This window comes from Symphalangus syndactylus, chromosome 18, assembly GCF_028878055.3.
Source record: "Symphalangus syndactylus isolate Jambi chromosome 18, NHGRI_mSymSyn1-v2.1_pri, whole genome shotgun sequence".
NCBI lineage: Eukaryota > Metazoa > Chordata > Mammalia > Primates > Hylobatidae > Symphalangus > Symphalangus syndactylus.
The window spans coordinates 66,154,868-66,179,005 of record NC_072440.2 but is presented as its reverse complement, the minus strand read 5'-3'; the positions used below and the strand labels follow the sequence as shown (position 1 = coordinate 66,179,005).

Genomic DNA, 24,138 nt, shown 5'->3' with positions numbered 1-24,138 from the left:
AAAAAAAAAAAGAAAAACCTCCCCAGACCCCTACTGGTGATAGGAGAAGACCCGAACCAAACCCCTAGTGTGTGTCCCTCCTCCCCACTGCTCTGTCCACCTCTCTAGACTCTTGTTTTCCCACCGCATGGCCTCAGGGTTAGTGACTTGCCCGGTAACATAGCTCTGGAGCCTCCACACCCTGAGGGGCTCCTCTACCCTCAAAACACCCAGGGCCTTGCCTTGGGGCCTTCTGTTGGCCTGCTGGGTGTGAGTGGGTGGGTTCTGGAAGTGGTAGGGCCAGAGTAAGAGGTGCCCGTGATGGGGGCAGGCTGGGCACTGTGGAGATAGCCCACCAGAGGGAGGGTAAAAAGCCCACAAAAGGTTCAGGACCAGAATCAAGAACCATGTGTATTTTTCTCCCCACATCATGAGTTTGGTGTCAGATATTATTTACAAACAGATTTTAAAAGCAGTGCCAGCAGGCCTGGAGGATTGCATGTCCAGTGGGAGTAGGGGAGAGGTGGAGGCCACTGAGGGCGGGTCAGTGGTCCCCAGGGTTCTGTGGCTTCTTCCAGACTGGCTTGAAAAAAATGCTTTTATTTTCTTGGAGTTCCCCCATGCAGATGTTAACTTTAGGGGCAAAGGAAAGACAAAGGTTACATTTCATCTCTGAGTCTATAGATGTATCCCCTATTGGGAAGAGGTTAGAGGTCAATGACTAGGACAGTATGTCCTGTGAGAATTGAGGGAGGATTCTTATCTGTATGTGAGGAGTAAGTAGGAAGTGGTGAAGCCTCACAGCGTTGTCAGGCAGGTGTGGGGTGGTGATTGGCCTTGACAGAATACCCAGCCACCCTTCCTCACTGCCGTCTCACGCCATTTCTCCTGGTGGCTCCACACAGGTGTATGCCCATGCAGGCGCGACGCTGGAGGGGAAGATGTATATCACCTGCGGCCGCAGAGGGGAGGATTACCTGAAAGAGACACACTGCTACGACCCAGGCAGCAACACTTGGCACACACTGGCTGATGGGCCTGTGCGGCGCGCCTGGCACGGCATGGCAACCCTCCTCAACAAGCTGTATGTGATCGGGGGCAGCAACAACGATGCCGGATACAGGAGGGACGTGCACCAGGTGAGTGGGGCCTGGGGCTGTCCACACCCGTCATCATTCCCAACCCTCTCAGTTGTTACTGATGGAAAATGTAATTGAAACATTGCCTTTTTAAAAGACTATTTTTTAGAGCAGTTTTAGGTTCATAGCAAAATTAAGTGGAAGGTACAGTTTCCATACACCCCCTTTTCCCCCCATACACATATAACCTCCCCACTGCAGACCTCTCGCTCCAGAGGGGTGGATGTGTCACAGTTGTTGAAACTGCATTGATGCGTCACCATCAACCAGAGTCCACAGTGTTCACTCTTGGCACATTCTATGGGTTTGGACAAATGTCACCGTGACAGTATCACACACATACATGTCTACCTTTGCTTATTATTCTTAAAAACTTTTAGGCCGGATGTGGTGGCACATGCCTGTAATCCAAGCAGTTTGGGAAGCCAAGGCGAGAGGATTGCTTGAGCTCAGGAGTTTGAGACCAGCCTGGGCATCATGGCGAAACCCCATCTCTACAAAAATACAAAAATTAGCCAGGTGTGGTGGTGCATGCCTGTAATCTCAGCTACGTGGGAGGCTGAGGTTGGGGGATGGCTTGAGCCCAGGAGGCGGAGGTTTCAGTAAGCTGAGATCACGCCACTGCACTCCAGCCTGGGCGACAGAGCCAGGCCTTGTCTCAAAAAAAACAAAAAAACAAAACTTTTAGAGCCAGGCTGGCAGCACATACCTGTAGTCCCAGCTACTCAGGAGGCTGAAGTGGGAGGATCCTTTCAGCCCAGCAGTTGGAGGCTTCACTGAGCTATGATCACACCGCTGTTCCCCAGCCTAGGTGACAGAATGAGACCCTGTCTCTATTCAAAACAAAACAAAACAAACAAAACAACAGAACAAAACTTTTATTATAAAAATATAACCACATTGCAGGAACTTTAAAAAATAGAGATGGGTGGCCGGGCGCGGTGGCTCACGCCTGTAATCCCAGCACTTTGGGAGGCTGAGGCTGATGGATCACGAGGTCAGGAGTTCAAGACCAGCTTGGCCAAGATGGTGAAACCCCATCTCTACTAAAAATACAAAAATTAGCCAGGTGCGGTGATGGGCACCTGTAATCCCAGTTACTTGGGAAGACTGAGGCAGGAGAATCGCTGGAACCCGGGAGGCGGAGGTTGCAGTGAGCTGAGATCGCATGACTGCACTCCAGCTTGGGCAACAGAGCAAGACTCCATCTCAAAAAAAAAAAAAAAAATAGAGAAGGGTGAGGAAAAGCATTCATAATCAGGCCCCTGCAGCACTGTTTTTCAGTAAGATCATTTTCAGTATTGACTGTGTATGTTTTCTGCCTGATCGTAGTCAAGGAGCATCCCATTCTGAGCCGGGCACAGTGGCTTACGCCTGTAATCCCTGCACTTTGGGAAGCCAAGGCAGGTGGATGGCTTGAGTCCAGGAACTGATACCAGCCTGGGCAACATGGTGAAACCCCATCTCTACTAAAAATACAAAAAAAAATTAGCCGGGCATGGTGGCTTGCACCTGTGGTCCCAGCTACTTGGGAGGCTGAGGGAGAATCAACTGAGCCCAGGAGGTTGAGGCTGCAGTGAACCATGATGGTGCCACTGCACTCCAGCCTGGGCGACAGGGCGAGACCTTGTCTCAAACAAACAAACAAAAAAGAGCATCCCATATCCCATTCTGCTTCTGTCAGTGACTTTTGTCCTGGGCATTTTCCAGTTTAACACTCAATCTTCATAATCCCTTCTTGTGTCTAAGTTTTAACTATTCCAAATAACATGACAAGTAATAGTTGCTTTGTTGAGTTTTTCAGGTATTTTGGATTATTTCCTTAGGTTCATGCAACAGTTCTCAAAGTGTGATTCTCAGACTAACAGAGTCGCATCACCTGGGAACGCTGTGTTATGAAGCACCTCAGAGCCACTGATTTGGAAGCCCTGAGGGTGGGGCTTGGCGATCTGGGTTTTAACAGGTCCTCTGCTTGTGAGATCCTCTGGGCCAGTATATTAGTTTTCTATTGCTTCAGTAACCTATCACCACAAACGTAGCAACTTAAGATAAATTTATTCTGCATTCATAAGTCCTCTGACATGGGCCTTGCCAGGCTAAAACCAGGGTGTGGTCAGGGCATCTTTCCTTTGTGGAGACCCTAGTGGGGATCTGCCTCCCTGCTCAGGTGGTTAGAAGAATTCAGTCCCTGGCAGTTGCGGTCCCATTCCCTTGCTAGCTGTCAGTTGAGGGCCTTCTTGGCTTCTAGAGGTCCCCACTTTTCCTGGCTTGGGGACACTTCATCTTCAAAGCCAGCAATGGCAGGTTGGGCCCTCCTCACTTCCCAGCTCTCTTGTCTGGCTTTACCCTTCCTTTTTTTTTTTTTTTTTTTTTTTGAGATGGAGTCTTGCTCTGTCACCCAGGCTGGGGGGCAGTGGTGCAGTCTCGGCTCGCTGCAACCTCTGCCTCCTGGTTTTAAGTGATTCTCCTGCCTCAGCCTCCTGAGTAGCTAGGAGGACTACAGGTGTTCGCCACCACACCTAGCTAATTTTTGTATTTTTAGTAGAGACGGGGTTTTGCCATGTTGACCAGGCTGGTCTCAAACTCCTGACCTCAGGTGATCCACGCACCTCAGCCTCCCAAAGCGCTGGGATTACTTACAGGCGTGAGCCACCACCCCCGGCCTCCCCTTCCACTTTTTTTTTTTTGAGACAGAGTCTTGCTCTGTCGCCAGGCTGGAGTGCAGTGGTGCTCTTGGCTCACTGCACCCTTCGTCTCCCGGGTTCAAGCGATTCTCCTGCCTCAGCCTCCCGAGTAGCTGGGGTTACAGGCATGTGCCACCATGCCCAGGTGATTTTTGTATTTTTAGTAGAGACGAGGTTTCACCATGTTAGCCAGGATGGTCTTGATCTCTTGACCTTGTGATCAGCCCGCCTTGGCCTCCCAAAGTGCTGGGATTACAGGCGTGAGCCACCACGCCCAGCCTCTCCCCTTCCACTTTTAAGGGCTCATGCAATTGGATGGGTCACCTGGAAAATCCAGGAAAACTGCCCCATCTCAGGGTCTGCACCCTTAATCCTTTTTTTTTTTTTTTTTTTTTTTTTGTATTCTTGTACCCTTGATCCTATCTGCAAAGCCCCTTTGGCCACTTAAGGTAGCATATTCTGGAGATTAGGAACTAGACATCTTTGGGGGCCACTATTCTGCCTACCATAGCTAGAGAACCAAAAACGGCTAATCAGTCAAGAAGGTAAGATTTTTATGGCTCTTAATACTTATTGCCAAATTCCTTTTCTGGCTGTCAGACAGATACATAGTAGTATGGCTTTACCACGCCCTCAACAGCATTGGGTTTTGTGATTTTTCTTCCCTGCAGTGGTTGCTAGTTAACAGTTGAAAAATTTGTCTCTGTTGTTTTGATTTTGCATTTCTTGAATTACTAGTAGGTTGAACATTTTTCCACGTCTTTGTTTACTGTTTTGGACAATTTTGAAGACAAGAGAATATTGATGTTGATTACTCCGCAAAGAATTACTTCCACTTTCTGTCTCCTCCCCCTGTCCTACTGCCTGTGCTAAGTGCTGCAGGGGAGGTTAAAGACATTTCAGTGGAGTCCATGTCTCTCAAGCAGCTTCCGTTTCCTGGAGGGGAGAGAAGCAGTGCCCTCAGACATGGGGAATGACCACATGCTGATGGGGGCACAGCCACACACTCAGAGGCAGAGACTGGCTTAGGGCCGGGTGGCCTGGAGGAAGGGCTGGGCTCGAGCAAAGCCAGAGGGAATCGGATCATTCTAGGGGAGGGCCCAAAAGACAGCCTCCTGCAGACTCGGCCATCCCTGGGCGAGAGAGCAGCAGCCTGGCCCATGGACAGGATGTTTCAACACTGGCCCTGTGCCATCCTTCCAGGGGGCCTGACCTGTCAGAATGGTGGGTAACTGTGGCCACCTTGGTCAGTGGGCTTGTGGGGGAGCTGGCAGCCTCGTCGCAGCGGGTGCTGGGCTTTATTCTGGCCTTGGCTTTGCAGGTGGCCTGCTACAGCTGCACATCTGGACAGTGGTCATCCGTCTGCCCACTCCCTGCTGGGCACGGTGAGCCTGGCATTGCCGTGCTGGACAACAGGATCTATGTGCTAGGTGGCCGCTCACACAACCGTGGCAGCCGCACAGGCTACGTGCACATTTACGATGTGGAGAAGGACTGCTGGGAGGAAGGGCCCCAGCTGGACAACTCCATCTCAGGCCTGGCGGCCTGTGTGCTCACCCTGCCCCGCTCTCTGCTCCTCGAGCTGCCCCGCGGGACCCCTGACCGCAGCCAGGCCGACCCGGACTTTGCCTCTGAGGTGATGAGTGTGTCTGACTGGGAGGAGTTTGACAACTCCAGTGAGGACTAGGCTCCCCGTGCCTGGTGTCAGAGAGAAAGGAGGCTGGGGCAGCAGGGCAGTGAAACCCACGCAGCCTAGGCCAGAGCACTTTACTCCAGGGCAGGGCCCCTGCCCCTGTTGGCCACAGCTTACGGGCCCTGCCCTCTTTCTTCACACCAGCCCCTTGGCCAGCCTGCCGCAGGCATCTCAGGGCTGTGCAGATCCCAGGCTGTGGATTACGTCACAGCAGGAACTGCTTCTGAAAGGCTTTGGCCTTCCTCAGTAAGCCCTGGAGGGGTTGGCCTTCTCTCCTCCCTGCCTAGATCAGTCCTTCTCCAAAGGGACCTGGGAACTGGCAGCCTGGGCAGGGGGGCTGAGGCACGTGGTAGCCCTCTTTCTGTGAATGGGGTGGGGCTGTGGGAGCAGCTGGGGTTGGAGGATGAGAGCTCCTGAGGGGCAGAGGAGCAGAGATGCATCAGCTCACCTGGGACTGGCTCTGTGATAAAAAGACCCCTCCCTCTGGGTTTTCAGACCCCATGTTGTTGATCAATGAAATAAAGCATCTTACAGAAGGTGTTAACTGTTTTTCTGTAGCCACAGCCTCAGTTCCTTTCCACAGTGCACCCAAGCTGCATCCCCAGGAAGCGTGGCTTCTGGGGTCAGAGCTGCCATCTGGGAGAGGCTGTGGAAGCCCAGGCCAGAAGCCAAGTGGCACTGGGAAGACCCTGCCTGAGAGGGAAGCACAGTCAACTCCACAAGCTAACAGGGCATTCATTGGGAAAGCTGGAACTCGCCCTGGTCTGGTGACAGATGGTTGTGCAGCCACTGAGTGTCTTCTCTGGTGTGGAACTTGTCTCCCAACCAGGGCAGCACGCAGAGTTTCAATCCAGCTCGTTAGGAGTCTCTCAGCCTGCCTAAGGGTCAGGGAGCCAGAGCCTCAGCACCTGGGAGCGGGGCAGCATCACGGGGGTGTGGGGGGTGGCCCCTCTGGCCTGTGCCCGGCTCCTCCCAACCTCCTGAAGCTGAGTGTGCTGGGAAGGGGAGCTGCATGTGCTACAGGTTTTCCAGGTAACCCTTAGGCACTCAGTCTCAAGGACCACACTGGCACAGCAGCTGGGACCCTCACCTGTTCACCTGTCCCGGTGCTTTTCTTGCCCTCTTGAGACTGCCAGGCTTAGCCTGCACCCTGCATGGATGGGCTGTGAGTCCACACCAGCCTCACCACAGGGCTGCACTACGTGAAGCTTTCTTCCATCCAGATGCCCTCATAGGGTCTGCACCTGCAGACTCCTACTATGAGCCTTGTGCCCAGAGCCATCCCGCAGACAGGGCTGTAACTTGCCAAGGCCCCATCCTTTCCCAGTTGACTGGGCAGAGTGTGGGGACAGCCATGTGTTCCTGCTGGCATCCTGTCCCAGAAGAGAAGGGGCATTGTGCGCTCCTTGATGAGAGGAGAGGGGATGGGGAGGGGGGACTATCAGTCACTCTGGGCTCTCCTAAATGGATACCCCAAGGATTCCTGAGGGTAGAGGCAAAGCCCTCAGAGTTGGCCTGTGCCCCCAGGGCTGTGGTATGTAGGTGTGTGTGTGACCTGAAGACCTTCCTCATTGTCCTGGGCCCTGAGTACCCCTGAGGAAACATGACATCGCCTTCGGGTAGCAGATCCGGTGTTGAGCCCTAGTGGGGTGGGATGGCTACACAGTCCAGTGTCATCCGCCTTTCTCCTGAGGGCGAGGCGCAAGAGCATGGGTTCAGAGTAGGAACTCCACTCTGTAGGTCTCAGACCCAGCACTTCCTGTGTCTCTGCTACCACCTGGCAGGCCAGGGCAGTAGCTCCTGCAGACCTCAGAGGTTTCTGGAAAGGAGGAGCACCAGACATGCCCCACCACTCTCCAGTGCATCCTGACACCATGCTGGCTGGCACAATCTCACCTGAGCCACCAGCCACAGCCATAGGTTTGCAGGAGGCCTCTGGTCTGCAGGGGCAGGAAGGGCTCACTGAGGTCCTGTGCAGCCTGGGGAGGGGTGGAGAGTGCCTTGGAGTTGGGCGCAGCCTGGCCCTGCCACTGTCAGCCTTGGGGCCAAGCTGGGTTTCTAAGGGCTACACCTCATACCCCTGAGCTGAGGCAGCCCAACTTGTGCTCTCCAGTGTGGCTAGGCTCTTGGTCCCTGCTTTCATGCAAAACCCTCCTCAGCCTTCAAGGTCCACTTCCTTCTGGCAGCCATCCTGGCCAAAACCAGCAGGCCAGGGCCCCAGGCTCCAGCAGTTTGCCTGCGTGGCGGTCAATTGTCTGTGGTTTCCTTCTACATCCTGGTGCCATGTGGATGATCCTTCATTCCTCCCATACTTCTCAGTCTTCCCCTAGGGGTGCAGTGGTGGTTGAGACAAATGAGGGCTCTGCCCATGACACCCAAAGTTGCCATCTACTGCAAGGGTTGTATGCACCGGGTCATGAGGTGAGACCGGGGACGGTCCTTGTCCTGAGAGCAGTGGTGGATAGCCACATGTGAGATTAAAAAGACTACTCTCGGTGGCAGACAGGGCTGGGCAGAGATCTAAGACATTTAGGAGGTCCTGGGGGATTGGGGAGGCACCATCCAGGTGGTGCCCTCCCTGTACAGAGGTGGCACATGGGGGTGGGGACAGGTCTGGGGGAAGGAGAAAGGTGATGGAATTTGATACGGTTATTCATGACCTCCATCCAGCTGAGGTGAGTGTCCCCTCCAGCCCAGGGGGTCAGTGCCTCTAAAGCCGGGAGCTGGGCTGGGACAGACCTTGCAGCCACTGGGACCCCGGCTGGCCTCTAGGAGCAGCAATCTGGATCCTCCGTGGGAGGGGCCCAGCACTGGGAGGGCACTGCTGAGGTCAGGGCTGTGCCCAGGCTGAGCTGCCCAGAAGTGGTTGGCCCATTTATTTGTCCCCAGGTAGTTGCATTCGTGTCCACACTAGTTCCACTTCTCTTTCAGCCCACCCCACCTCCCTCCTGCACCAGCATGGCTGAGTGAGGGGCCTGCTCCTCCCCATCCTACTCTCTGCCTGTGCCAGCCTGGTGATGCCCATGGCCTTGGGCCTTTCAGTGGCTCCTCCTCCAAGCCCCCTCCTCCAGCCCCACCCGTCGGGGCTATCTGGCCACACCTGGACAGAGTCTGCCTGCCCTCCCTCAGTGAGCCTGTGGGCCACATGTGGCCTGCTTCCCAAAGAACGCAGGTGCCCTCTCCCTGCTCAGGCCTTCTGCCAGCTCTCAAGTCCCCAAAAGACAAGCATCCTCACTAGGACCTGGCTACACACGGGACATTTGTGCTCCCTGCCCAACTTCCCAGCTCCTTGGGCCTGAGAGTCGGTCTGCCCCAGTTGCCCCTGGGGACCCACACCCTGCTACCTCCCAGTCCAAGTCCAGCTTCCCCGCTGGCTCCCTAGGGCCTGTCCCTCTGTCTTGCTCCCTTCCCACACCTTCCCTCTGCTCTGTGCTGTTACCCACCTTACCTGATGCAGGAGTTCCCACTCTCTAGCCCCAGCCTCTCCTGGAAATCCGACAGCCAGCAGAATTCTGGCTGGCTGTGAGTGAGGAGCCCCTTCACTCCTCAACTAGGATTGCAGGGTTTCCATCCCCGGGGTCTCCTTCTGTCTTTACCTCTACTTACTACCGCAGTCCACATGCTGGCCATTCTACTTCCTCTGCATCTCTCCCATCCGTCCCTACGGAGACCCCTTACCCCAGGCCTCTGGTCCGGACCAAGTCTACCACAGGCCTCAAGCATCCTGCTCGGTCCGCCCCTTGCGAGCTCTGAGTGCGCAGGAGTGCGCAGGAGAGCTGACCGCACATCCCAGCACTGCAAAGACTTCGCGGTGGGGTGCTGTGGAGTTGGCTTTCGGCCTCGACCTGGGCTGTCTGCGGGCCCCACTCCCTTGGCCGGTTCCGAGGCGCTGGGGGCGGGGGTGGGCTTGCGGAGTCGCGTCCGTGTCCCCGATCCGCCTTCCCGTCCCGGGCCTGGCCTATGCAGTGGGCGCGCAGGGGCGGCTGCTTCGGTAGATGTCTAGGGAGCGGAGGGAAAGGCGCGGAAACCGGGGATTCCTCGAGCGGACCCTCCCTCCCCCAGCGCTCGGCGGGCCTCCTCCAAGTTCGCCCCCAAGTTTGCGAGCGGCCGAATGGGGGCGGGGGCTGCGCGGAGGGGCGGTGGCTAGGCCAGAGGGTGGGGTCTGGCGCGCGGGGCGGGCGCTGCCGCCTGGCCGGCCGCGGCTGGCCCGGGATCAGGGAGCCGATGTGGAATTTCCTGCCCGGCTCGGCGCCCCTCCTGCCGCCCCCCGCCCGGCCTCGCACTCCGCTTCCGGCCGCTCTCGCTGCGGCCGCACCCGCGCCCGTGCCCGCCCCGCGCCTGCCCCGCGCCTCATGGAGGGCGCAGGGCCCCGGGGGGCCGGGCCGGCGCGGCGCCGGGGAGCCGGGGGGCCGCCGTCACCGCTGCTGCCGTCGCTGCTGCTGCTGCTGCTCTGGATGCTGCCGGACCCCGTGGCGCCTCAGGAACTGAACCCTCGCGGCCGCAACGTTTGCCGTGCTCCCGGGTAGGAGCCGGCCTGGCTGGGGGAGGGGCCGAGAGGAACGCTCTGGGCAGTGGGGTGGCGGCGCCGGGCATTGGGAGGGGGCTACCGGAACCTCCCTACACCAAGTATGGGCCCCTTCGGCTCCTTCGCCAGCGCGGCTCCGTTCCAGGCCCAGCCTCGGCCATGGCCCACGACAGTGCATCCCAGGGAACCCTGGACGAGAAGTTACCTGAGGGGAGGACGGAGTGCCGTGGGCACCCAACACGCGTTGTCCAGGATGTCAGGAAAGACCTGGAAAAAGGGACCCTTGCCCGAGTTGTGAAGTCCGCGGGGAAAAGCTGGGGAAGGGCATTCAAGCCAAAGGAACTGCATGTGCTAAAGCCCCGCACTAGTCCGACTGGAGCTGGGAGTGGGAGTGAGGAGGAAGGTCAGGGGAGGAGGAGCGGTGCTAGCCGGGGAGGTCCTGGAGCAAGCCAGACTTGGAAAGACAGATTCGTGTCTTAGAGCGGGCGCGGGTGGAAGGGTGGTGACCCAGGCGAGCGTCGAGGAGCCGGCGCTCAAAGTGGACCAGAAGCGGGAGGCGGAGGGACTATGACAGGCACAGGCGACGGGAGGATGTGGGAACCCTGGCGACAACCAGGTGGGGATACTGGGTGCAAGAAGGTGCCGCGCAAAGGTGGGGCGCCGGCTGGAGAAGCCAGTGGGGGACAGGCAGGGGACAGGCCCGGCCGGTGGGGGAGCGAGCCCGGGAGCTTGCACGGAGGGCAGAGAGCTGAGCCCCGGACGCCAGGAGTTGGGAGCTGGGGTCGGGGGAGCCGGTGGGTTGGCCAAAGGCCACAACAAGATCAAGAGCATCTCCACGCAGGGGTGAGGAGCGGGCGTGTGGGGGCGCCTTGGCGCGGATTGGAGACGCCGCACGGGCTGGCAGCCGCAGAGGCGGCCGCCGTGCTCCGAGCTGGGTCGCGTCGGGGCGCCTGAGCCACGGAGCTAGGGCAAGCCGAGTCCAGGGGCTCGGCGCCGGAGACAAGGGGCTGCGAGGGGGCCGCGCGGGGTTTCCGAACTCTGGTCCCGAGGCGCGCAGACCCCTCCCCGCTGCGAGCCCCGCCTCCGGGGCTGGGGCCGGCCTGGCCCGCCATCTGCTTCGCATCGATGCCGCCGCCGCCGACTCCCGGGCCTCCCCGGCCCCAGGAATGCAGCGGCGGCGGCGGGCGGGGCGGTTCCTGGAGAGGGGGAGGGCGCGATCGCCGTGGGCTCTGTCTACTCACTCCAGCCCTCTTTCCCCGACAGGCCCGGGACCAGGAATGGGGGTCCGGTGCCAGGCTCTAGCTGTCCGGAGCCTGAGAGCCCTTTGCTCCCGCTCCCCTTGTCTGCAGACCTCCCAGGAGGCGCCTGCTCCAGGAACCGAGACTGAGTTTGGGTTCCCACCCTGGTGCCACCCCTACACAGCTGTGTGGACCTGGGCAAGTCATTTGACCTCTCTGGGCCTGTCTCCACCTCTGTAAAATGGGATTAGTGATCACAACCCCCTCATGGGGCTAAGTAGGGATCGCTGTGGTCATGAGTGGCAAGGGTCGATGGGAAGGACAGCCACTCTGGGCACTGCCCACCTGGGGTCTAGGTCATGTCTTTGTTGTCCTCCCACGTCTTGCAAGGCTTCCATCAGCCCTTCCCTTTCCTGGGAGGCAGAAGGATGGGGAGAGAAGAGTGCAGAGCCAGTAAAATCCTATGCACCTACACTGTGCCAGGCCTGTATTGGTGTAGGGAAGCTGCGGTGGAGACCCTGACCCTATGGCAGAAGAGACACACAGTCCAGAAAAGCAAGTGTGTCTAGACATCTAGCAAGAGCTGGGAGGTGTTGAGTTGGGGAGTGCTGTTTCCTTTAGGGTGTTCTGGGGAGACCCGCTGAGAATGTGGTGAGTGAGCACAGGCCTGCAGAAGAGCACGGAGGCCCTGTCGGTGTCTGGGGCAAGGTTCCCAAGGCAGAGGGCTTGTGGAAGTACAGGAAGGATCCAGGAAGCTGGGCAGAGTCCAGGAGGGGCTGGCGGAGGAGCTGCCAGAGAGTGAGGGTGGGCAGGCCACCGTGGGCTGCCACTGCTCAGAAGACTTGGGCTTTTCCTCTGAGGGCCATGGGACCCCCTGGGGGCTTTGCACAGAGAAAGGGTGGGATCTGACCAGGATTGGCTGCCAGGTGGCAAACACTTCACACCCTGGGGGGCAGGGGGTGGAAGCTGCGGCCAGTTACAAAAAGCCAGGGAGAGGGAGGGTGGCTCTCACAAGGCTGGGATAGGGAAGGAGGAAGTGATCCCATTTTAGATATCGTTTAGAAGCTAGAGCTCAGCGTCTTTTTTCTCAATGGATCTGGTGTAGACAAGAAAGAAGAGTCAGAGATGCTTCTCCAGGTCTCAGCCTCCCAGCCTGAAAGGACAGGCAGGGTTATCTGAGACAGGGAAGACTCAGGGTGCAAGGAGGTCAAGAGTTCAGGTTTGGGCTGGTTAAGCATGAGGCCCATGAGGTCTCCCTCTGGTTACATCATCTATTGAGCAGTTGGATTTGCAAGTCTAGCATTGACGGGGAGAGCCCTGCTGGAGGGTCCAAGGTGTTGTCGGTGTTCAGTGAGCTTCCCGAGGGAGCTAGTGTGGACAGAAGAGAGACCTGAGGATGGGGACAGAAACCAGAGGAGAGATGTCCGGGCGGGGCAAGAGGAGGGTCGGGCAGGTGTGGGGTCTGAAGGGTGTGGCAGGCAGAGAAGCTTTTCTGCCTGGATTTGGGGGAGAACATGGACAGGTATGGACACCATAAGCCAACTTGAAGATGTGAGAACTCACAGTGGGTTTGAATCACAGAAGAACTAATGCTCTATGAGGGAGAAGCCTACGGCATGTCTTGCTTGCTGAGGGGCCTGGGCCCAGCCTATGGCCTGGCTCCTCAGCGTCTTGCCGGCTTACAGGGCAAGCGTGGGCGTGGCCCTGCAGCAGGCTATCTTTCCCCACCCGTCTTTGTAAGATCTTCAGAGAGAGTGGGCTTGCCACCACCACCTGGCCTTTTCTGCCAGCCCTTCCAAGAAGGAAAGCATCATGTTCTTTTTTTTTTTTTTTTTTTTTTTTTTTGAGACGGAGTTCACTCTTATTGCCCAGGCTGGAGTGCAATGGCACAATCTCGGCTCACCGAAACCTCCACCTCCCGGGTTCAAGCGCTTCTCCTGCCTCAGACTCCCGAGTAGCTGGGATTACAGGCATGCATCACCATGCCCAGCTAATTTTGTATTTTTAGTAGAGACAGGGTTTCTCCATATTGGTCAGGCTGGTCTCAAACTCCCGACCTCAGGTGATCCGCCTGCCTCGGCCTCCCAAAGTGCTGGGATTACAGGCGTGAGCCACCGCGCCAGGCTACATCTTGTTCTCAGTGAACCCAAATGTGCTCTGTCCTGCTGGTGGCCATTAGCTCTGCTGGGGTTAGGCCTGGGTGCCCACTAAGCCAGGGATGACCGAGTGTGCTCAGAGGCACTGCAGCCTGCCCTCAGGATCCTTTGTGTTTAGTATGTGCCAAACCACTTCATAGGTCTTGGCGCGCGCTCTCTGTGTCTGTCTGTCTGTCTTTCTCTCTCTCCTATCTCTATCTCTCTTTTTGAGACAGGGTTTCACTCTGTTGCCCAGGCTGGAGAGCAGTGGTGCCATCACAGCTCACTGCAGCCTCAAACTCCTTGGGCTCAAGTGATCCTCTTGCCTCAGCTTCCTGAGTAGCTGGGATTATAGGTACTTGCCAGCACACCCGGCTAAAAACACCTTGGCTCTCTTAATCTTCCTACAGTAGGGCCCTACTATATAGCTAAGAAGCCTGAAGCTCAAAGAGCTTAAGCTGCATGCCTGAGGTCACACAGCAAGTGGCAAACCCAGACATCAAACCTAGCTGAGTGTGGCCCTAAAACTAGGCTTCTAGACACAGAGCCTCATGTCCAGGGCAGAAGGGGGTTAGTGCTTCCGGGGCAATTCCAGCAGGCCACCTGGCAAAGCTCCCCACAGGAGGGACACCTGCAGAGGCTCTCCATCCGGTGAACATGGTTCAGAAGTAGACACAATTGGGTGGGTGATGGCCAGCAGACCTGGGTCTCCCTGCAGATGGGCACTTTGGTGCCCCCAGGTTCAGGGCTGGGTGGGTGGAGACAGTGGGGGCAGGGGCCAGGAAAAGCCAGGCCTTTGAATTCCTGTCGCTGGTTTCCAGTTTTATTTGTGGCAAATACACTGGACCAATTCCCCAAAGTTTAGGATTTTATGGTCCTGTTTGCCAGGTCACATCTTTGGCCTGAAGGAGAACCAAGCCTTGTTCAGGAGGAGGGGCCTCGAGGCCTAGGTGCTCTGTGCAGGGGGTGGAATTCTGTCTAGCTGGGGAATGGTTGGGGCATCCTCTGAAGCCTGGGCAGGAGCATGCCAGGCACGTACTATCCTGAAATGCATGGTGTGGGGCCAGTCTATCCCATCCCTCTAGGGTCTTCAGGCTTCCTCCCAAACTCCCCCCACCACCATGTCCTGGTTCTAGATTCAGATACTGAATCCAAGTCTGCTTGTGAAGAAGCGTGCTCCTTTTATCTAAAGTGCGAATGGCTGTTACATGCCTTTAGGATTGAGGCGAAGTTCTGGGTCAGTTGGGACCCTAGGATCCTGCAGCCTTGGTGGCTCTTCCTTCTCAGTCTCCTCTGCCCCTGAATGTGGGCTAACCCCAGCTCATCCCCTAGGAACCCTCTGTAGCCATCATGGCTTCACTCAGGCAGGGCCTTCAAACCTTTGTGCTCACACACCCCATCCACCCAGGGTTTTAGAGGTTGTGCTCTCCTGAAGTGCTGCGGTAGCATTGTATACGCTGTAAAGCCAAATCAAACGGAACAAGAGGAAGACAATCAGCATAAACAGGCCGGGCACGCTGGCTCATGCCTGTAATCCCAGCACTTTGGGAGGCTGAGGCGGGCGGATCACCTGAGGTCAGAGTTCAAGACCAGCCTGGCCAACATGGCGAAACCCCGTCTCTAGTAAAAATACAAAAATTAGCCATGTGTGGTGGCAAGCGCCTGTAATCCCAGCTACTTGGGAGGTTTGAGGCAGGAGAATTGCTTGAACCTGGGAGGTGGAAGTTGCAGTGAGCCGAGGTCGTGCCACTGCACTCCAGCCTGGACAACAGAGGGAGACTGTTTCAAAACCAACAACAAAGGCATAAACAGATGCTCTAGTAGCTCCTTCCTCCACCCTGGTCCCTGAGTCCTTCTGCTACAGTTTGACTTTCCTCCTGCACATGGGGTACTCCACGTGTGCCTGCTCCTTCCCTAGTGGCTGGGTGGGCCTCACCCCACCTCCCTCCAGAAGCCCCTCTGCCAAGTGGTCACCTCACTGTGTCTACATGCCACCCCACATCCCCCTGTCCAGAGGCTGCCCCTCCCCACTGGAGCTCAACCCCAACTGGGCATCTAGGTGTGTCCTTGTGGCCCAGCCAGTCCTAGTGCCGTCCTCATCATGTCACATCATATCACATCTGGATCCATGACACCCATTAGGCTGGGCCCTCCACTTGGAGGGATGCCCTAGACCCTCACGTTTGGGCAGGTCCTGAGGCCCATGGTCCTCTCCCTGGCTGCTACCTCACTGCTGTCCTTCCCGGGACTCCAAGGCCACTTTTCTCAGGCCTAATGGCTGTGGGAGGAGGACATAAAGGAGTTAGGTGAGATGGGATGGGGGTTCTGGGCTGGAAAGTTCTTGACGGTCAGGTCTGTTTGTGGCAATCCTCCACCGCCAGACACTGCCTGGCAGGACCTCATTAACCACCCCCCTAGGACAGGAGCGCAACTGCAGAGGCAGGGAGGCTGTGCAGAGCCTACAGAGGAGCCCGGAGCAGATGGGGACTGGGGGAGGGGCATCGGGCTCAGATGTCCTCCCTCTGCTCGCAGCTCCCAGGTGCCCACGTGCTGCGCTGGCTGGAGACAGCAAGGGGACGAGTGTGGGATTGGTGAGTGGGTCATCCCGGGGACCTGGGGCGGGGGCGGGGCGGGGATCGGACGCGCAGCAGCTCTGGCCTGTCTCGTCCACAGCGGTGTGCGAAGGCAACTCCACGTGCTCGGAGAACGAGGTGTGCGTGAGGCCTGGCGAGTGCCGCTGCCGCCACGGCTACTTCGGTGCCAACTGCGACACCAGTGAGCGTGGGGGGTCGGGCCGATATTGGTCGGTGGGGCGGAATCCTGGAGAGATGGGGCCGGGTCCAAGGTGGGGCGGGGTCGGATCCGCCTTCGGGGCGGGTCCCCAGAGGTAGCGGCTGGAGTGCGGGACGCGGGCAGGTTCCGGCTGGCTGGGGGCACCTACTTAAGCACCGGGGCCTTCCACCCCCTCCGCTCCTCCCCTGCAGAGTGTCCGCGCCAGTTCTGGGGCCCCGACTGCAAGGAGCTGTGTAGCTGCCACCCACACGGGCAGTGCGAGGACGTGACAGGCCAGTGTACTTGTCACGCGCGGCGCTGGGGCGCGCGCTGCGAGCATGCGTGCCAGTGCCAGCATGGCACGTGCCACCCGCGGAGCGGCGCGTGCCGCTGTGAGCCCGGCTGGTGGGGCGCGCAGTGCGCCAGCGCGTGCTACTGCAGCGCCACGTCGCGCTGCGACCCACAGACCGGCGCCTGCCTGTGCCACGCAGGCTGGTGGGGCCGCAGCTGCAACAACCAGTGCGCCTGCAACTCGTCTCCCTGCGAGCAGCAGAGCGGCCGCTGTCAGTGCCGCGAGCGTACGTTCGGCGCGCGCTGCGATCGCTACTGCCAGTGCTTCCGCGGCCGCTGCCACCCTGTGGACGGCACGTGTGCCTGCGAGCCGGGCTACCGCGGCAAGTACTGTCGCGAGCCGTGCCCCGCCGGCTTCTACGGCTTGGGCTGTCGCCGCCGGTAAGCGCGGTCTCTCGGCCAGGGAGGGAGGAGGTGGAAGGGCGGGCCGCCGATGGGGGCAGGGGTGAGGCGGGTCCCAGCCTTCCCTAGCCTCCGACCCCTCCCCCAGGTGTGGCCAGTGCAAGGGCCAGCAGCCGTGCACGGTGGCCGAGGGCCGCTGCTTGACGTGCGAGCCCGGCTGGAACGGAACCAAGTGCGACCAGCCTTGCGCCACCGGTTTCTATGGCGAGGGCTGCAGCCACCGCTGTCCGCCGTGCCGCGACGGGCATGCCTGTAACCATGTCACCGGCAAGTGTACGCGCTGCAACGCGGGCTGGATCGGCGACCGGTGAGCAGCCCTGCCTGCGTCGGCCCAGACACGCAGTCCCCCGCCCTGCCTCCCTAACGAAGGCCCCTCTGTCGAGGGCGCTGTGGTCCGTTTGCCTCCATTTCTGCTGACGCCTCCTCCCCTCTTTCCAAGGTGCGAGACCAAGTGTAGCAATGGCACCTACGGCGAGGACTGCGCCTTCGTGTGCGCCGACTGCGGCAGCGGACACTGCGACTTCCAGTCGGGGCGCTGCCTGTGCAGCCCTGGCGTCCACGGGCCCCAGTGAGTGCCCCGGGACCGGGAGGGGGTTGGGGACTTGTATCTGCCACAGAGGGGGGTCCAGCCAGACCCCAGGGGCCGACGAGGTGGCCTCTCCACCCTGAGCTGGGTTATCACCTCAGCCTTGGTCCCTTACCCCAGCTAGGGGGTGACAGTAGGCTCTTTGGGGCCAGTTTCCTGCCCGGATGTCGGGGAGCTCACGTTCAGCGCAGGATCTGGTGACCAGTCCAGCCTGTGTCAGTGGGCTCTTGAGGTGACCCCGAGTTGGTATAGAAGGACCAGGGACCTCCGCTTACAGCAGCCCCTCTTCCCACCTACCCGAGTCAGCCCCAGCAGTGGGCGCTGCCGCGCGGCCACCACGAATCCTATCCCCTAGGCCCCCCAACTGGTGTTGTGCAACATTCCTTTCCAAAACATCCACCACCCAATATATGCCACGGGCGGGGCGGGGCTTCGATCCCTAGACGACGAGTGGAGCGAGAGAGAGCCCGGTTCTGGGACCCTGGACCCTGGGCCCTGGCCGCGGGTGAGGGGTGAGGGTAGGGGGCATCCTAGGGGGGCGGCTGCGGCCTGCCTTGACCCTATGTCCCGGCAGCTGTAACGTGACGTGCCCGCCCGGACTGCACGGCGCGGACTGTGCTCAGGCCTGCAGCTGCCACGAGGACTCGTGCGATCCGGTCACTGGTGCCTGCCACTTAGGTAAGTGGATGAGGGGCGTCCCGTTAAGGAATGCAGGGGTGCCAGAAACCGCGCTGACCCCATAACCCCCCACAGAGACCAACCAGCGCAAGGGAGTGATGGGCGCGGGCGCGCTGCTCGTCCTGCTCGTCTGCCTGCTGCTCTCGCTGCTCGGCTGCTGCTGCGCTTGCCGCGGCAAGGACCCTGCGCGCCGGTGAGCCCAGATACTGCCCCGCTTTCGCCTGGGTTCAGGCCGCACCCTCTGGGTGCCACCGGACCGAGATCCAACCCTTCCCCGCCCCCGCCCCCTTCTGTGCTCGGCTCCGGCCGAGATCTAATCGCCCCTGGGCCCCACCCCTCCGCTCAGACCCCGCCCCCGCAGGGAGCTTTCGCTTGGGAGGAAGAAGGCGCCGCACCGACTATGCGGGCGCTTCAGTCGCATCAGCATGAAGCTGCCCCGGATCCCGCTCCGGAGGCAGAAACTACCCAAAGTCGTAGGTAAGGATGACAGCGCGGGGTATCTGGGAGAAACACCTCTCGACGCAGGAAGCTGCTGGGAAATGGGTGTGAGGGGGTCCAGATCTCAGTGAGGAAATGGGGGACCTTGAGTGTTGATGTGCGTGGGCGCGAGGAGGTGCGACCAGAGGGAAGGTAAGAGGTGTGGCAGCTGCTGAGGGCGAGGCCAGGTAGGAAGGCAGGAGTCCTAGGTACGCCAGCTGATGTGGGCATACGTCAGAAGGGTTGGCCCTGAGAGTGATCGCATCAGGGGTGTGTGGACATCTGGTTCCCGCAGGCTCCCCCAGTCTGTAGGAGAAGGCTGTATATCCCGGCCAGACCTGCTGGGGGAATGCGTGGGCACGGGAGTGCCCTGCCCCACGGAGAGGACCCGCCCTCCTGCCTACATCCCCAGCAGTACCCAGAGATCCTCCTGGAAAGTGGGCAGGCTGGCCCCCACCCACCAACAGGATGGGGGTGGGTGGGGTGTGCCGCTTCTCTCCATGCTGACTCGCACCTGGGTGGTGCGAGTCACCACTTCCTCTCTTTCCCACTTATTTCTAAAGATGGAGGGGAAGGGGGCTCAGACTCTTGGGAGATGAACAGCTGAGAAAACCCCTTAGCCAAGCCGGGCACGGTGGCTCACCCCTGTAATCTCAGCACTTTGGGAGGCTGAGGCAGGTGGATCACCTGAGGCCGGGAGTTCAAGACCAGCCTGACCAACATGGAGAAACCCGGTCTCTACTAAAAATACAAAAGTAGCCGGGTGTGGTGGTGCATGCCTGTAATCCCAGCTACTCCGGAGGCTGAGGCAAGAGAATTGCTTGAACCTGGGAGGCAGAGGTTGCAGTGAGCCAAGATCACGCCATTGCACTCCAGCCTAGGCAACAAGAGCAAAACTGTCAAGAAAAGAGAAAGAAGAGAAGAGAAGAGAGAAGAAAGAGAGAAGGGAGGGAGGGAGGAGAAACCCCAAAACTGTCGAAAGAAAAGAAAAACCAAGCAAACAAGAGAGAGAGAAAACCCCTTGGCCCACCTAGCAGCATGGCATCTGGGGACATAGGTGTGGGGAGTGGACCCCATATCCCTCTGTGGAATGGAGGCCAGTCTAGCCAGCTTCTGGGGCCCCGTTGTGGGGTCTGCATCTCTGGAGGCCAGGCCTAGGGTGCAGCTTACTGAGATGGGCTGAGCCAAAGGGCAGCCCTGCCACTGCGCATTTGGGCTCAGAAGTGCTCCAAGGCTCCCTGAGTCGCACAAGGCAGGGCCTAAAACAGAGCTTGGAGGCCTTGGTGGCCTGTCCCAGCCAGGTGTCTTCTACAGCCCCATCTCCCACCTTTCTGGTCTTTTCTCAACACGTCAGCCCAAACTTTTCCAGCTCCCTGGCTGCACACACTTGCCTTGCACCTTAACACATGTTGTGCCCATGTTTCTTTTCTGGGTTCACCTCTACTCATTCTCCAGTCCTGGCCCAGTGTCACTGTACCTGTTGAGTTGCCTGTGCCCCCTGCAGTCCGAGAGTAGGGCTGGTCTTGGTCACCCCATCAACATTTGTCACAGCAGGGGCTAATGAGGGCACCGGCTGGGGCAGAGTGGACCCCTGGCAGCTCTGCCTCATCCTTCCCCAGTGGCCCACCACGACCTGGATAACACACTCAACTGCAGCTTCCTGGAGCCACCCTCAGGGCTGGAGCAGCCCTCACCATCCTGGTCCTCTCGGGCCTCCTTCTCCTCGTTTGACACCACTGACGAAGGCCCTGTGTACTGTGTACCCCATGAGGGTAAGTAAGGCCCTGCCTGGGCATCACTCCAGCCCAGTGAAATGTTCCCATGGAAAAGCTGTGTTCTGGGGGGGACACAGGAGAGGGTCAGGCAGCATGGAGAGGAAGGGCTTGGCCATGCTGGTACCTGAGGGTTGGCCACGGAGCTGAGGCCATAGAGCTGGACTCTGCTGTTCAGTACCGGAGACGGGTGTGGGGAGACGGGTAGGCCACAGCCCAGGGTTGCTTCTGGGGGAAAGTAGGCAGAGAGAAGTTTCCGGGCTTAGGTAGGGGGTGGCAGAGGAGACAGGAGGACGGGATCCACAGAGTATGGGGGTTGGATCCACAGCCTTGGATCCACAGATAGCAGAAAGGAGCCTGACTGGCTGGGATTCTGCCCTGTCTCCTCCCTTGACCGTGCCCCCAGATGCCACAGGCAGGTGACCAACTTGGAGCCTCAGAAGCCTTATCGCTCTCTCTCTTTTTTTTTTTTTTTTTTTTTGAGACGGAGTCTGGCTCTGTCACCCAGGCTGGAGTGCAGTGGCATGATCTCCACTCACTGCAACTTCTGCCTCCTGGGTTCAAGCAATTCTCCTGCCTCAGCCTCCTGAGTAGCTGGGATTACAGGCGCCCACCACCACGCCCAGCTAATTTTTCTATTTTTAGTAGAGATGGGGTTTCACCATGTTGGCCAGGCTGGTCTCAAACTCCTGACCTCAGGTGACCTCAGCCTCCCAAAGTGCTGGGATTACAGGCGTGAGCCCCCGCGCCCGGCTAGAAGCCTTCTCTCTTAAAGAAGGATAATGGAACCCCTGTGGGGATGTTCCAGCCTCAAATTCGATGATGTAGGCGCCCAAGGCTGGAGGGGTGTCGGGGCAGGGCTGCCAGGCTAGGCCAAGGTTGGGCTTCAGTCGCGGGAATGCGCCCATCACTCCTCCAACAGCCTGAGTTCAGAGTCAGCCGCATAGCCCGAGGCTCTGAACTACACATGTGTGGTTGGTGCTCTGTGCCAGGCACGTCTAGATGCCAGGGTGACACAGTGCCAAGGCGTGGGTAGAGGAGGAAAGGTGAAGGTTTGCGCCTGGAGGTTGGAGCCCCTAAAGGTATTCCTGAAGGCTGTGACCGCCCTGCTCTTCCCTTGCCAGAGGCAACAGCGGAAAGCCGGGACCCCGAAGTCCCCACTGTCCCTGCCGAGGCGCCGGCGCCATCCCCCGTGCCCTTGACCACGCCAGCGTCCGCTGAGGAGGCGATGCCCCTCCCCGCGTCCTCCGACAGCGAGCGGTCGGCGTCCAGCGTGGAAGGGCCCGGCGGGGCTCTGTACGCGCGCGTGGCCCGACGCGAGGCCCGGCCGGCCCGGGTCCGGGGCGAGGTTGGGGGCCTGTCGCTGTCGCCATCGCCCGAGCGCAGGAAACCGCCGCCACCTGACCCCGCCACCAAGCCTAAGGTATCCTGGATCCACGGCAAGCACAGCGCCGCTGCAGCTGGCCGTGCGCCCTCACCACCGCCGCCAGGCCCTGAGGCGGCGCCCAGCCCCAGCAAGAGGAAACGGACGCCCAGCGACAAATCGGCTCAGCCAGTCGAGCACGGCAGCCCCCGGACCCGCGACCCAACGCCGCGGCCCCCCGGGCTGCCCGAGGAGGCGACCGCCCTCGCTGCACCCTCGCCGCCCAGGGCCCGAGCGCGGGGCCGCGGCCCCGGCCTCTTGGAGCCCATGGACGCCGGCGGTCCCCCGCGTAGCGCGCCCGAGGCTGCCTCCATGTTAGCCGCGGAGCTGCGCGGCAAGACTCGCAGCCTGGGCCGCGCCGACGGGGCCCTGGTCGCGCAGGGCCCCAGGGAAAAGCCGGCGCCCCCACAAAAAGCCAAGCGCTCGGTGCCGCCAACCTCGCCCGTCCGCGCGCCCCCAGCGACCGAAACCCCGGGGCCTGAGAAGGCGGCGACCGACATGCCCCCGCCTGAGACCCCCCGGAAGAAGACCCCCATCCAGAAGCCGCCGCGCAAGAAGAGCCGGGAGGCGGCGGGTGAGCTGGGCAGGGCGGGCGCGCCCACCCTGTAGCAGGCTGTGGCTCCTCCGCGCGCAGCTCCCTCAGTTTCGCAGCGCCGCCTGCCACCCCATGCCTCCCACGCGACTGGGCACGGGCGGCCCCCTATTGGCCGAGCACCGCGGCTAGCGGAGGTTGCGTCTCATTGGCTCAGGTCCTGCAGCCGCTCCTGGATTGGAGCAGTGTGCTCTGGCGGGAAGGGCCCATCCCGTTGGTCGAGGCCTGACAGGCGCTTAGCGAGCGACTCCCTCCCCATTGGCCGAGTTATGGAGCGCTCCGACCAGGCCGCGTCTCATTGGCCAAAGATGGGAGGGCTCCGCCTAAAGACCGTCTCTTACTGGCCACGAGTGGACTTGGTTAGGGCTACCTTCTCATTGGTTGCGGCCAGAAGCACTTCTGCCCCGGCTGCCTCTCCCCTGCTAGGGCCTGGTGCCTCTGGCTGGAGGCTCCCTCCCTTGGCCGTCCCAATAGAGCCCGGGGGTACTTCCACTGGCCGGGCTCCCGGGCATCTGGTTGACCCCAGCCTGGGGAGGAGGGCTGGTCTCCGCTCCTCAGGGGCTTAGTCCGTCCCACCCCTTCCCTTCCTTGGCGCCCCGAGCCCCGGCCCCTCAGCTGTCAGCTGGTTTTGATGGCCTCCCACTGCCCCACATGCCGCGGGACCTCCGGGGCGACTCTAGTGGCCTGAGGAGATGTATTTATAGGCCCCCAGCAGGGCTGCTCCCCCCCGGCCGGTGCCCCAGGATGGGCTCCTCCCGGCGGGGGCTTGGCCAAAGCTTTCTTAATAAAATGCCTTTCCCCTCATGCTCTGATCACTTCCTGTCTGCAGGCTTCGGCCAAAGATGCCCCCCAGAAGTAACTTTATGTGACGACCTGTCCTGCACTCTCCCCCACCTCTTATCTCAGTGGGGAGCCCTGGAGCTCCCGTGGGTCTCCCGGGACCATGGTGGAGGTGGGCTGTGTCAACCCACATGCTTCGTTTGTTTATCGAGTTTATGCGGCCCCGATCCGGCCTGCCCCATTCTGGACTGGTCACGGGGAGGAAGGCTGGGTGGGGGCACATCAGGAAGAGTCCCTGACTGAAAGGCACTGGCGATGGGCCTGCCTCGGATCCAGGCCTTTTCCCCTGGCCGCCGCTGTTAAACTTGGACCTCAGAGCTGTTGGTGGCAGCTTGCGGGGGGTGCAGAGGCTGAGGCCAGGGGGCCGCGGGCGCTTACTCCAGCCGGGCCTCCTCCAGCACAAACAAGCCGGTCTCCTGCTGCACAGAGCCCTGCTGTCTGCCTCAACGGGTTCCTTGTCCTCAGCCGGAAACTCTCCTGCCTGTCAGCCCCGCCTGCTGCTGCCGGAGGTTGAGGGAGACGGAGGGAGCGCCCCGCGCAGATCCCCCGCCCCCAAGCCAGACCCTGCTGCCTGGCCATCTATCTGTGACCATCTGTGCCCTACGGCCTCGCTGCTCCTGACCCGCCTACCCTCCCGAGCAGGCCTCCTAAGTGACCCTCCTAAGCCACAGACCCTCACCTTCCATGGCCCCTGCTGTCCCCACACTAAGTTCCCCCAGCTCCTTCCTGTCTAGTCTCCTCCGGCCTCCTGCCTCTGCCCAGCAGGCCTCTTCCTGTTCTCCTGCATCTCATCTTTTGATGCCCAGCTCAAAGTCTTCCCCTGCTGCCAGGATCTTCCGATCACCCTGCAGC

At 59.8% G+C, this 24,138-nt stretch overlaps 2 protein-coding genes across 8 annotated transcripts in view; both read left to right on the top strand.

Moving 5' to 3' along the window:
* Positions 1-6,044, top strand: part of KLHL22 (kelch like family member 22) — a 50,379-nt gene extending 44,335 nt beyond the window's left edge. For all 5 annotated transcript variants that reach the window (XM_055254190.2, XM_055254189.2, XM_063623581.1 and 2 more), the window contains 2 exons: positions 885-1,118; positions 5,124-6,044. In XM_055254190.2, coding sequence (XP_055110165.2) covers positions 885-1,118; positions 5,124-5,489 — 600 coding nt within the window. In that variant the 3' untranslated portion in view covers positions 5,490-6,044. The remainder of the gene's footprint in view (positions 1-884; positions 1,119-5,123) is intronic.
* A 3,627-nt stretch (positions 6,045-9,671) lies between these two features.
* On the top strand, positions 9,672-23,250 carry SCARF2 (scavenger receptor class F member 2). 3 transcript variants are annotated; one of them, XM_055254179.2, is made up of 11 exons: positions 9,672-10,017; positions 15,926-15,984; positions 16,067-16,168; positions 16,378-16,897; positions 17,007-17,225; positions 17,358-17,486; positions 18,079-18,182; positions 18,258-18,375; positions 18,544-18,659; positions 20,279-20,431; positions 21,556-23,250. In XM_055254179.2, the coding sequence occupies exons 1-11, from the start codon at positions 9,848-9,850 to the stop codon at positions 22,461-22,463; spliced, it is 2,598 nt and encodes an 865-aa protein (XP_055110154.1). In that variant the 5' UTR covers positions 9,672-9,847; the 3' UTR covers positions 22,464-23,250. The 3 variants fall into 3 exon arrangements, with proteins under 3 accessions (XP_055110154.1, XP_055110152.1, XP_063478798.1); XM_055254177.2 differs by having other exon boundaries at positions 18,529-18,659; XM_063622728.1 differs by lacking the exon at positions 9,672-10,017 and having other exon boundaries at positions 15,684-15,984; positions 18,529-18,659.
* The last annotated feature ends 888 nt before the right edge of the window (positions 23,251-24,138 follow it).